Source organism: Pteronotus mesoamericanus, unplaced genomic scaffold (genome assembly GCF_021234165.1).
Source record: "Pteronotus mesoamericanus isolate MK-2021 breed Mesoamerican mustached bat unplaced genomic scaffold, CSHL_Meso_final contig_1189, whole genome shotgun sequence".
In the NCBI taxonomy this organism is placed as follows: Eukaryota; Metazoa; Chordata; class Mammalia; order Chiroptera; family Mormoopidae; genus Pteronotus; species Pteronotus mesoamericanus.
This window is the reverse complement of record NW_026555038.1, coordinates 481,298-494,812: the sequence shown is the minus strand read 5'-3', so window position 1 is coordinate 494,812 and position 13,515 is coordinate 481,298. Positions and strand designations below refer to the sequence as shown.

General features: G+C 40.5%; 1 protein-coding gene across 2 annotated transcripts in view; it reads right to left on the bottom strand.

Moving 5' to 3' along the window:
- Nucleotides 1–12,599, bottom strand: part of SBF2 (SET binding factor 2) — a 402,149-nt gene extending 389,550 nt beyond the window's left edge. For both annotated transcript variants that reach the window (XM_054582870.1, XM_054582860.1), the window contains exon 1: nt 12,393–12,599. In XM_054582870.1, coding sequence (XP_054438845.1) covers nt 12,393–12,447 — 55 coding nt within the window. In that variant the 5' untranslated portion in view covers nt 12,448–12,599. The remainder of the gene's footprint in view (nt 1–12,392) is intronic.
- Nucleotides 12,600–13,515: the final 916 nt, after the last annotated feature.

Below are 13,515 nucleotides of genomic sequence, written 5' to 3'. Positions count from 1 at the left end.
TTGCTGCCTCTGAATTTATATGGTATTCATAATCACTACTAATTACAACATGCTTTTCATTTCTTTGTTTGTTTATGATCATTTAATGAATGTCCTACACACATTTTACTCCTAAGTTTTGGTCATAGTTAAAATCAAATAAAGCATTAAATTTAAGAAGCTTGAAAAGAAGCTCCTTAATCATTATAGCTAATGTTTTTTTAACAGTGATCACTTGATATAGTTTAACTGTTACTTTCTACAAGACCTTGCTAATTTAAGGGGGAAAAATTTCAGAATTCAAATGTAGGACTTCTGACCAAGATGGAGGCATAGATAGATACGTTTTGCCTCCTGCACAACCAAAACGAGGACAACAAACTTAAAAAAAAATACTACCAGAACTACCAGAAAATCAAACTGTATAGAAGTCTGACAACCAAGGAGTTAAGGAAGAAACATTCATCCAGATTGGTAGGAGGGGCAGAGATGGGCAGCCGGGGCAGAGAGGACGCACAGGAAGGCAGCAGCTGGAAGACCAGGTGGCCCCACAGCTGCATGCAGATAAACTGGGAGGGACAGGTGGGGAGCAAGACAGACTGTGCAACCCAGGATTCCGGCGGGGGTGGGGGGAAGCCTCAGAACCTCTGGCTGTCAAAACCTGTGGGGGTTGTAGCAGCAGGAGAAACTCCCAGCCTCACGGAAGAGTTTGTTGGAGAGATCCATAGGGTCCTAGAACATAAATGAACCCACCCATTGGAAAATCAGCACCAGAAGGGCCTAATTTACTTCTGGGTAGGAGGGGGAAATGACTTAAAGCCGGTGGAAAGCTGAGCAAGAGGCATTGTTCCCTCTCTGACCCCTCTCCCACATACATGGCCACAACACAGCACTACATGGGTTGCCCTGCCCTGATGAATAGCTAAGGCTCCGCCCCTGACAACATAACAGGAACACTGAAAGAAATAGCGCCCAAATGAAAGAACAGATCAAAACTGAAGAAAAAAATGTAACTAAGCAATGAAGAGATAGCCAACCTATCAGATGCAGAGTTCAAAACACTGGTCATCAGGATGCTCACAGAAATTGTTGGGTATGGTCACAAAATAGAGGAAAAGGTGAAGATTATGCAAAGTGAAATAAAGAAAAATACACCAGGAACCAACAATAAAGGGAAGGAAACTAGGACTCAATCAATGATCTGGAGCAGAAGGAAGAAATAAACATTCAACCAGAACAATGAAGAAACAAGAATTCAAAAAAATGAGGAGAGGCTTAGGAGCCTCCGGGACAACTTTAAATGTTTCAACATCTGAATCATAAGGGTGCCAGAAGAAGAAAAGCAAGAAATTGAAAACTTATCTGAAAAAATAATGAAGGCGAACTTCCCCAATCTGACAAAGGAAACAGACTTCCAAGAAGTCCAAGAAGCTCCAAGAGTCCCAAAGAAGTGGGACCCAAGGAAGCACACACCAAGGCACATCATAATTACATTCACCAAGACTAAAGATAAGGAAAGAATCTTAAAAGGAGCAAGAGCAAAGGAGACAGTTACCTACAAAGGAGTTCCCATAAGACTATCAGCTGATTTCTCAAAAGACACCATGCAGGCAAGAAGGGACTGGAAAGTATTCAAAGGCATAAAAAGCAAGCCTACATCCAAGATTACTCTGTCCAGCAAAGCAATCATTTAGAATGGAAGGGCAGATAAAGTGCTTTCCAGATAAGGTCAAGTTAAAGGAGTTCATCATCACCAAGCCCTTATTATATGAAATACTAAAGGGACTTTTCTGAAAAAAAAAAGATCAAAACTATGAACAGTAAAAAGACAACAAACTCACAACTATCAACAATGGAACCTAAAAACAAAAACAAACTAAACAAACAACAGGAAGAGAATCACAGAAATGGAGATCACATGGAAGGTTATCGGCAGGGCGGGGGTGGGAGGAGGCAGGTGTAAAAGGTACAGGGAATAAGAAGCATAAATGATGGTATAAAATAAACAGGGGGAGGTTAAAAATAGTGTAGAAAATGAAGAAGCCAAAGAACTTATATGTATGACCCATGGGCATGAGCTAAGGCGGCAGGGGGAGGGGGGAGGATACTGGTGGGAGGGGGGGTGCAGGGTGGAAGGGAATAAAGGGGAGTAAAAAAATGGGACAACTGTAATAGCATAATCAATAAAATATACTATTAAAAAAAAAAAGAGGAAAAAAAGTTTCTTGCTATAATTAGGAGTCCAGACTCACCTGTTATACCAAAAAATAGCAACTGTATTTTGCAACAGAAAAATATTTTCAAAAGTAAGTTCCTAACTGCCAATGTTCTCCTTCAAAAACATTTTTGAATCTTCTTGTATAAGAGGTTTTTAAATTTTGTTTTACAAAGCAGTATCAAGAATTTCAACTCCAGAGATGAAGTCCAGAAAGACAAGAAAAAAAATGCAATAGAAATGAAAATTTCCTATGGCCTGTGAAAACAGCTGGGAAGAAAAAAACTCTAATATAATCTTCATTTATTACTTATCTGTGCTCTTCTGGTCCCAATATTTCAGCCAAATTGAGGATCTACTTACTGTTCATCACTTAAGTGTCTTTGCCATTACTACTGTTCCCTCACCTGAAAATCCCTTCCCCATTCCTCTTCCTCACTCTTCTTTAACCCCAGTCCCTATATTGAACATATTTAAAGAAAAATTTATATTTAAAGTCACAAAATCTATTTCAAGCTCCATTTAATCTCATTTAATTCCATTTATGATCTGTATGACAGTGGGAAAACTATTTAACATCGATGGATCCCACAGGGTAAATCACTGTGTTACTAGAGTCATTGAGATAATGTATGTGAAAACACTAAACTTTTTTTTTAACAGACAAACTGATGATCAAATCTAATAGTCTGCCCTTAAAGCAAATAAATGTAAACTGTGCAACACATCCAAAGACAGTGTCTACTGACTTTACTAACACAATGATATAGAGAAAATAGGTGGCACTAGTAAAGAACAAAGAACACGTATAAACCTTTTTCTAAAAACTGTGTGCAAAGGTACACACACACACATACACGCATATCTTCCAAAGATTTCTGAATCTTCTGTAGCATATTATGCAACCAAGTATGATATTTAAAACAAATGGCATTTTAACTCCATTTTGTTGTGGAGAATGATTTCTTTAAAATATATTTGGCTTTTGAATGTATAATCTATTACAAAACTATTTTTTAATTATTAAGTCAGATAGTTACACTGTTCTGTCCAGATAAATTTCCTAACATTTACAAACATTATAAAAACTGCATTATAGCCCTAACTGGTGTGGCTCAGTGGGCTGGATACCATCTGAAGACCAAAGAGTTGCCAGTTCAATTCCTGGTCAGAGCACATGCCTGGGTTGCAGGCCAGGTCCCCAAATGGGGGCATGCAAGAGGCAACTGATCCATGTTTCTTGCACACAGCAATGCTTCTCTCCCCCATCTCCCCTTTTTTCCTCTCTCTAAAAATAAAGAAATAAAATCTTTTTAAAAACTCATTATAAAAACTGCAAGGACCACTGTATTTGTAGTGGGTTGAATAATTCCCCCCAAAGTTTAAATCCACCAGAATCCCAGAATGTGAACTAATTTATAAATAGGGTCTTTGCCAATGTAATTAGTTAAGGATCTCAAGATGAAATCCTCCTAGAGTTAGGATGGGACCTAACTCCAATGATTAGTGTCTTCTAAGAGAAAGAAAAAGATACAGATACAGACACAGACAAGAAAGGCCCTATGCAGGCAATGCAGAGATTAAAATTACTCTGCCCCAAATCAAGGAAGCCTAGGGCTACCAGAAACTGGAAGAGGCAAGAATGGATTCTTCTGTAGAGCCTTCAGGTGCCCTCCCAGCACCTTTATTTCAGACTTCTAGCCTCCAGAACTGTAAAAGAGTAAGTGTCTATTGTTTTAAGCAACAAAGTTTGTGATAATGTTACAGCAGCCCTAAGAAACTATAGTGTTAAAGAGCTAACCTGTAGCTATTATACAATACATTGTACTGTTCTAGAAACATCTCAAAAAGTGAAGATTATTTCTCTAGCACTTCCCTACAACAGTGTTAGCACTCCCTTAAAACTCAAGTATCTTTTTCTTTTCTGTTCTCTTTTTGTTTCTGCACTCCAAATTAATCAGTATTTATAGAACTGTATGTACAATTTTAAAAATCTAGCCTGTTTGAAATTCATTTAAACTTAAACTTCAGTTGTATGAAATATTAAACTTAAGCATCAGTTGTATGAAATATTTTCATAGGCAAAATTAATTTTTCATTCATTTTTTTCAGCAAACAATAGAAAACTTAGATACAACAAAAAAACTTACTTTCTGAAAATTTCTACAAGGACACTGGTAAGTATAATTACAACAAGGACACTGATAAGAATAATAAAAAGTAAAATAATTATTATAAAAGTTACCTTTTCCTTCACAATGTAAATTATGAAAATGAGAATTTAAATGAATAGCCTTTACTTTATAAACAATTTCATAACCCAAATCATTACTCAAATCCAGCAATAATTAAATAACAGTACAGTAAATTTTGTCATATTTAATGATCTCAGTTTTGATAATAGCAATGTTTTAGAGTTAAGAAATACTAGTCAACCAACACAATGATTTAGTCAATGGCTTCATTCTTATAACAACTTTCAATGAGGATGACCATCATGTTGGTCACAATAACCTACAGTATATAAATTAACCTACAACTGGGACATAAAATTGTTGCTCATAAAGTTATTTTTTTAAGTAGGTTTATAGCTCTGAGTAAAGGAAACTGTTTATTCTTGTATTATTTATTAATTTTTTGTATTATTTATTTGTATTACAACCATAAACCCATTTTTAAAAAAGATTTTATGGGGTTTTTTTCACAGAGAGGAGCAGGGAGGGAAAAAGAGAAACATCAATTTGAGAAAGAAACATAGCTGGTTGCCTCTGGCATGCCCCCAACCAAGGACCTGGTCTGCAACACATGCATATGCCTTAGACTAGGAATCAAACTGATGACCTTTTAGTTCACAGGCTCAATCTACTGAGCCACACGAGCCAGGGCTCAGAAAGTTATTGAGAGATTAGGCTTCTTAGGAATTCATTATTTAGATAAAATTTAAAATGTAAAAGCTTATCTTGAAACCTCTTTCTTAGCACACATCACCACTATCTTTTCCCAATACTTCCCAGTCCATTAGCTAAATTTATCTGTAGATTTCTGCCTCTGCAATATGTCTATGTGACTTGTCACCTCCCACAAAGTCCCCACAGCTGATCAGTGATATGTTTTAATGTCCACCATTATAGAATATCTCCAAGACTAATGAAATAGCAAGTTTACTGTCCAAGGTTCACAGTCTAGAGGTGAGGAGTCAGAGCTCACTGATGATACTTGCATCCTGTGTTCACATGCTTGAGACCCCAAGTCCTAAGGAACTGCCTTCTCATATAAATCTCCACCCTGTCCAGCATCAATTGCTTTCATTCCATAGATTTCTACACTTCTTTCTGTTTTTATGTATGTTCAAATCTGTCCTATATATTTTTAAGCTCTCTTTGGACCCCACTATTTCTGCAATTTGATTCAGACATGTCTTATTAAGTATTAATCATCCAGAGACCTCAGGATATTAACAAATAAAGTCTTTTTATCCTGAAGAGAAAGCATTCCAAGTTTTCCAACCGGATATTCTTAACCTCCCAATATCAGATGACTCAAACAAATGGTCTTAATCTGCTGTCTCCACTTGCTATCCTTTCTCCTGCTTAAAGTTTTGCAACTTGGTTTACAATACAACATTCCAGCTGGAAAAATTCTGGAATAAGACTATCCTTGATAAATTCTCAAAAGATAGCATTCTGTACTGGAATACAGATGTCAGGAAACCCCAAGTCCAGGATTTGCCACTCAACAGCTATGTAACCACTCATAAGTGACAATGGAAGATAAACGCATTAAAAGGTGTATTGGTTCCTTATCCATAAATTGGATTAAATTAGATGATCGATACAGTAAATTTTCAACTCTAAAATTTTACGGAACGCAAAGGTCTTCATTAACTCCACATCTCGATGATCTCTACCTGTCACACCTGACACTGAATATTCTCTTTTTATGACTCTGGATTTCTGAAACAGAAAATTCTAATTTATAGTGGTTATACCTTTTATGTAAACATACAAAGTTAGTCTTTCATGTAAAAAAAAAAAAAAAAGTCCAGAGGGCAGCTATGACAACCCCACCATAAGTCATTAGACACCCAGATTCTTTCTAGGATGTGGGCCCTTATCTATGTGGTCCAAGTTGGCTGCTGAAACTCCATTCTTTGTATGAACGTGCCAGTCTCAGGAAAGAGATAAGCTGAGAAGGCATACCCTCATCCTTTTAGAATATTTATGTGATACTGTGTTCATCATTTCCACTTACATCCAACTGGCCAGGACTTATTCACACATTCAGTATCGGTTAGAAACTTCTGCATGACCAAATATGTAGCCAAAAATCAGGGGTTCGATCACCATGGAGGAGAACAGCCATTGGGGAAAACCAAAAAGTCTCTCTCCCAAGCTCTTCAACCACTTCTTCTTCAGTACTGTTTATTTTCCATCCAATTGACAATAGTGTTCCCCAAAGCTCAGTCCTTGGCCCTCTTTTCCTGTCTCTATTCCTATTTTTGGAGGGTACTCACACAGTGTCATAGCTCTGCCTACTCTCATGGCTCTCAAGTCTCTGTGTCCAGTCCCTACCTGTCCCATCCTTGGCATCTTCATTTGGATGGCTATAATATAAAACCCATTATCTTCCAAACCCACAAAGACAAGTAAATAATTTTAAAAGGAAAACATTTCAGCCCTGGCCAGTGTGGCTCAATTGGCTGAATGCTGTCCCACAAAGTGAAGGGTTGCTTGTTCGATTCTTGGTCAGGGCACATGCTTGGGTTGCGGGTTCAGTCCGCAGTCGGGGCGCATATGAGAATGATGTTTCTCACACCAATGTTTCTCTTCTTTTCTTTCTCCCTCCCTTCCCTTCTCTCTAAAAATAAATAAATAAAATCTTTTTTAAAAAGGAAAACATTTTCAATCTTCTTACTTAAGTCATGGCATCACAAATACCACAGGTTTGGAATTTGTAAGTCACCTCTGATTCCTCTTTCCACTTTCCACAAGCCATGGGTTGCAGGTCATAGTGAGCTTCTAAAAAGGAATGAAATAGTACTACCTGAGGCTTATACAGCATATGACCTGGGGTACGTATTTGTTAAACTGGCTTTGTACGCCTCAACACTACTGTGATGTTCTAAAGTCACTATCCTAATTATCAAGTCCATGAACCTATTTGCTATAGACTGATGTTTGTTTGCCCCAAAAATTCCTATGTTGAAACCTAACCCCCAATGTGATGGCATCTGGAGGTGGGACCAAAATGATAGTATCTGGAGGTAATTAGGGTCATGACGACAGAGCCCTCAGAAATGGGATCAGTGCCCTTATAACAGAAACCCCAGAGGACTCTCTTGACCTTCCACCATGTGACAATGTGGTGAAAAGAGGGGCATCTATGAGCCAGGAAACGAGCTCTCACGAGACCCTGAATCTGCCTATGCCTTGATCTAGGACTTCCCATACTCTAGAACTGTGAGAAATAAATGCCTCTTGTTAAGACACTCAGTCCATGGCAATTTGTAACTGCAGTCCAAATGCACAAAGACACTATTTTTAGTCTTTTTAGTCATCATTATGCATGACATCTTCAGAACTTTTTTTCCAACTTTTTTAAAGATTTCACTTTTTTTTTTTTAAGAGAGAGAGGGAACGGGGGGGGGGGGAGGAGAGAAACGTTGATCAGTTCCCCTTCCTTTGCGCCCCAACCAGGGAGAGAACCTGCGATCCAGGCATGTGCCCTGACTGGGAATTGAACCAGTGACCTTTCGCTTTGTGGGACAATGACCAACTGACAGCCACACCACTCAGGGAGACATCTTCAGAGCTTTTGACATTTATTCATTTCCTCCTTCTCAAAATTCTCTACACCTAGGATTTCCATGGTACCACAATATCTTGATTCTCTTGCATTACCACTGACCACTCCTATTCAGTTTCCTGGCTGCTACTGCTCTATCTACCTCTTAAATATTGAATTTTCTTTGGGTTCAATTCTTAGGGCACTCCTCTTTTCACTCTATACACATTTGGTTAACAATCTCATTTTTTTAATTTAAATCTGGCTATTAGCTGGCTATTGGTAACTGTGAATTAAATCCTTAATGTTCATTTCTTTCCTCACCTCCTGACCCATATATCTAAACAACTAAATAGCATCTCTACCTCAGTTAGAGGCAGGTGCCTTTAATTCAACATATCCAAAATTCAGCTCCATATCTCTTTCCCTCATCCAAATTCATTTCTTCTCTTGAATTCCCTATTTGCATTCACAGTATCATCACGTACCCACTTACTCAGGCTAGAAACTTTGGTATCCTCAATTATTCCTTCTCTTTTACCCCTCACATCCATTCATTATTAAATTTTGATAATTTGAGTCTTCCGATTATTCTAGAATCCATACCTTCCTTTCCATTCCCACTGTAAAAGCTCCCGAATTTTCTCACATTGGTCTTTCTCCCTCCAATCATTGCTTTTCCAGAATCCCTCTTTTTCAACAAACCTCACTGTCTACAAAGTCACGATTTAATTCAATAATTTGATACACAAAGCTCCTCACAATCTTGCCCCAACCCACTCCAATATCAAAGCTTGCCTCAATTCTCTACTCTACAGTATACTTCTCCCCATCCCTGGAACAAGACATTCATACATTTGCATGTTTTTCTCTCTGCCAGTAATCTCCTCTACCCTCCTTTCCACAGGGCAAATGTTTCCTCATCCTACATAACTTGGCTTACACATCACCTATCATAAGGAGTCTTCTTTTTCCCTCAGCAAACTGGATGCATCTTCTTCATTTATCATTAGTTACGAGTATTTCAAGGTTGTCTCTGTTGACTACCTTAGAAATAGATACTTACTCTTTACTCATTTATTTTTTTGGCCTAGCATTAGCACAATGCCTGGAAAGCAATAAATACTTGTCAAATAAATAAATCCCAAATGGTTCTTGACAGTTGGCAACAAATAGCAACCAAGAAATCCCAACTACTTCAATACAGAATGGAGGACTGGGGGTGGGGGCGGGTAACCCAGGCTGACTATGAATTACAAGAGTTCAGTAATAACCAATTTAAAATGTTTAAAATGTCTTAAATTATGATATTTCAGATACTGTGCATAAATTTACCTCTTAGCTTATCTCATTTAGACAGCTTAAATAAAATTAATAAAATATCTGAGAATTACTTCAAATGCTTTCTCTAATATACTTAAGCAGGTTGATATGAAAATACAAGAACCTCAGATGATTATACTCGACTCCATATCATCTAGATAAATGGATTAAGTTCTAAGTGTATTAATGGACAGCAGAAATAAACAAAAAAGAGAAAGTGAAGGCTTACCAAGGAATTAATCCATGCGGTCATTAGTAACTTTTCCTGGACCATCTCAGTAAAAGTAGAAGAAAGAAAAAACACAAATGATATTTCCTAATTATTGTGCCACAGTACATATGCAAAATCAGGAAAAGAAAGTCCTGATTTCAAATTATCAAAGTTAAACTGTCATAAAAATCACTGGTTTTCAAACTATGTTCTCCTCAACATGAATGGTAGTTATTGTAAGAGCACAAAATGGAAACAAGTTAAATACACAGTAAGATTTAACAAATAAGTAAATATATTAAGGATAACAGAGGCTGAATCTTTCCCTTTAAGAGAAGGATATTTCAAATATGAAAAAGGAAAAAACTAGGGACCCTGCAATGATGGACTGAAATTGGAGTTACGGGTATGAACTCACTCTTTCCAATATATACAAATAAAAAAATAATATAGGTGTAAATGTACATGTGTGTGTGTACATACATAAATTTCCCAGCTCTGTCCATTAAGAAAACTGGGAGCAGTAAAAACCGAAGAGCAATAAAAACACTAACATTGATAACTTTAGCTTTTAAATGTCATTCTCCACTAAAAGGATCCAGACTTCCCTAGAGAAATAGATGGCTGATTCCAGGACTAAGGCAAGGGCAATATAAGATAGGCCCAGAATACATCCCTGTGCCAAGAGGTAAAGACGCTCTCAAAAAATGATGGGGGCATGTCAAGAGGATACGGCAACCGGCCAGAATGGGCTCTCTCCGGCCAAATGAGGGACAATTTGAACATCGAAATAAATAGTAACAGACTATAATCCACTAAAAACACAGAAAACCAGGAATCATACAGCTATGAATAAAGAAATACCTTAAAAGTTTGATGAGGAACAAGATATTTTCATAGTTTCCAAGTAATCCTCACAAAAACTATTAACTACCATATATGAGCTTTATAGTGAAGAAGCCCGGCAGACATTGCTTATTTCAAGTAATCAGAGTGAAAATTATCAATAATGGGACAAATTGAAATTGTGTACCGCCTAAGAGAATACAGTGTGCATCTCTTCTATGATATTCCTGTCCAAGTACATAACCTGGATGTGTCTAATCAAAAAAGAACAGATCGTTTCGAATTGAGGGGCATTCTACAAAATAACTGCCTTGTAAACTTTAGAAGTATCAAGGTTATGAAAGTCAAGAAAAGATTAAGGAATTGTTCCAGATTGAAGACGACTAAAGAGACTTGACAAATTAATGCAACACATAATTCAGATTGGACCCTTTTGCCAGTAAAAAAAGTAATGGCACCATCGACAAACGAAACTTGAACCACTCGAGAGAACTGGATGAAGTACTATATCAGTGTTAAGTTCCTGATTTTGATGATTGTGTTGTGATAACGTAGGAGAATATACTTGTTTGTAGGAAATGCACACTGAAGCATTCTGGGGTGATAGGACATCAACAAGGTCAGCAGCTTCCTCTCAGTGCTTCAGGGGAAAAGTATTCTTTGCACCAGACTTGCAAGTTTTCTGCAAGTTTATGATCCTTTCCAATTTTCTTTTAAAGTGAGAAAAAAACATCGCTACAAATGAAATTATGTTAAAAACTGTGAGTCTCCAATATCATTAATCTTCCTAAGAAAGAAACACCAGACTATGCAAAATTACTAGGAAATAATAAACTTTGGAGCCAGAAGATACTTTAACTATACAGCCTTTTTTTAACAATTGACCTCAATCAAGGCATGAGCCAGGTAAAAGATTAAAGAATATAAAAGGTTCCCACAAAAGGAGGTTATTAGGAAAGGAACAGTGAAAGGAACAGTGCACCAAGAGTGGGTAGAACGATGACATTCTGGTGCTACAAATAGCTGCAATCATCAGGAAAACACAATCTCAGCACTTCCTCTGAAAAAATAAAGGGATTGTCAAGCTAAAACCTAAAATTCCTTACAAATGTGCCACCAAAATTACCCAGAAATAGATGTGCTTCCCCAGCTCAATTTATTACGTGATGCTTAACGATACAGGAGCACGACAGAAAACAAACACAAAATAAACGTGCATGTCCTCTGAATTCTCTTAAGTTGCAGTTCATTAATTAAATGAAAACGCAATGCGTTTGTCAAATTGTTCCTTATGAATAAAATTTTGAGACGAATTGAAAGGCACCATTAAAAGATTCACGGAAATGCAACAAGATCACTTTCAGTGATCCGGGGACTGTCCTTAAAGGACAGTGCTCAGAGTCATTCTAAAATGCCCGTCGCACTTGTCCTGAAATAACAGGGTGCATCTCCTAGGAATGTTTAAAAGTGCACGGACCCTCTCCCCTTCCCCAGCAGTCCTAAGCGTTCATTGGGGCAGTGACTAGACCGGCCTCCCAGAGCACTGAGGTGAGGTAGCACCGGACTCCTAGCACTTCCTTTTGGAGAGGACAGCCCCCCCACGTCACACGTTACTCACTCAGGATGCAGGGCAGAAGTTTATCCCGGAGGAACTTAGCACAGTTGGCTACCGCCCTCCCAGCACGGCGGTCCTGGCCCAATCCCGCCCGCACCCGGGCGCTGCCCTAGGTACTCAGCCCCCTCCAGAGCTAGGGTCTTGGCACCCTGAGTCGCCCTCAGCTGGCCCAGCTGAGCCGCCGAGGGCCGGGGAAGACGCGGCCTCTTTCCCTCCCCCGCCCCTCGTGCGGGTCCCACACGCCCACCGCGAAGCTCAGCGGGGTCAAGAAGGCCGGACGCCTGCCACCAGCTCCGAAGCGGCCGGCCGGGCCCTCCACGCCTCCCAGCCCCGACGCCCGAACCAGCAGAACCCACTGGACAGCAGCCGGGGGGCGGGGGCGGGGAGGCCCGGGGGCGGCGCCCGCCCCACACCCTTACCTGGCTTCTCGTGATCGTAGCCTACTACGATGAAGTAGTCGGCCAACCGAGCCATGGCCGCCGCCGCCGCACCCGAGAAGCGGGTGCCCGTCGCCGCCCTCGCCGCCGCCGCCCACCGGGCCCGGGAGGGCTCAGCATTTTCCCTGCAGCAGCAGTAGCGGCAGCGGCGGCGCTTCAGCCATGTTTGACAACCGAGGCACGCTCTGCGCCTGCGCCGCTCCTACTCCTGCTCCTCCCCCGCCCCCACCCGCGGGCTCCCAGGCCCGAGCCCGGGCGGTGGACCCACCCCCACCCTCCGCGGGGGGCTTGCACCGTTGGGTTTGGGGAGTGGGCAGCCCGAGGCATTCCAGCCACGTGCGGCCACTACAGCAGCTCGACGTGGTTCACTTTGAGAACTAGCTACTCCTTTTTGGCTCACCTCCACCTCCCCCTCCTCTATTTTTCCTGAAATAGGGTGTCCTTCCTTCCGCCTTCTCCACCCTTTCTGGATTTGGTTAAGAATAGGCAGGGATGGTTAAGGGGGTCCCCTGGAAAGTTTGCTGCTTCCCCTCCCCCCCAGACGAGATTCTCCCGCCCTCAACTGGAAGCATGGAATTTGCACCGCCAGGGCTTTTGCTGCACGTTTCCTGTTTATGTTGTGTACATGGGAATTTTAGGAACATGCCACCCAGCAGAAGGGGGAGGGAGAGGCTTTTGCGCAATCTCCAGAGGCGCTTCGGACTAAAGTGCTGGGGTGGGCTGGGGGCGCCTGGCCTGGGGTTCCCCCGAAGCCTCTCGGGCGGGGCTGGATTCCACCGAAGACTGCGGCATCCCCGGGATCCTCCTGAACAGGCTGAGACCTACAAAGTCCAAGGGAGGAGGCTTGTCTCGCAGAGAGCCGCTCCCGCCTCCCTTTCTCTCCTGCTGCAATCCCTGCTGGGCTCTGGTAGCGGGATCAGGTGGTAATTTCCAACTTCCCTGTTCAAACACGCAATAAAAATGAATTAATGAGTCTCATCATCTAACCTAAGGACTATCTAGAGCACTTTCTTTTCTGCTGCACCTCTTATTGATCTTTTCAAATCTAGCTGATGAGAAACCCGGATTTTGACATCTGCTCATATCTCATAAAGTTTTAGTTGGA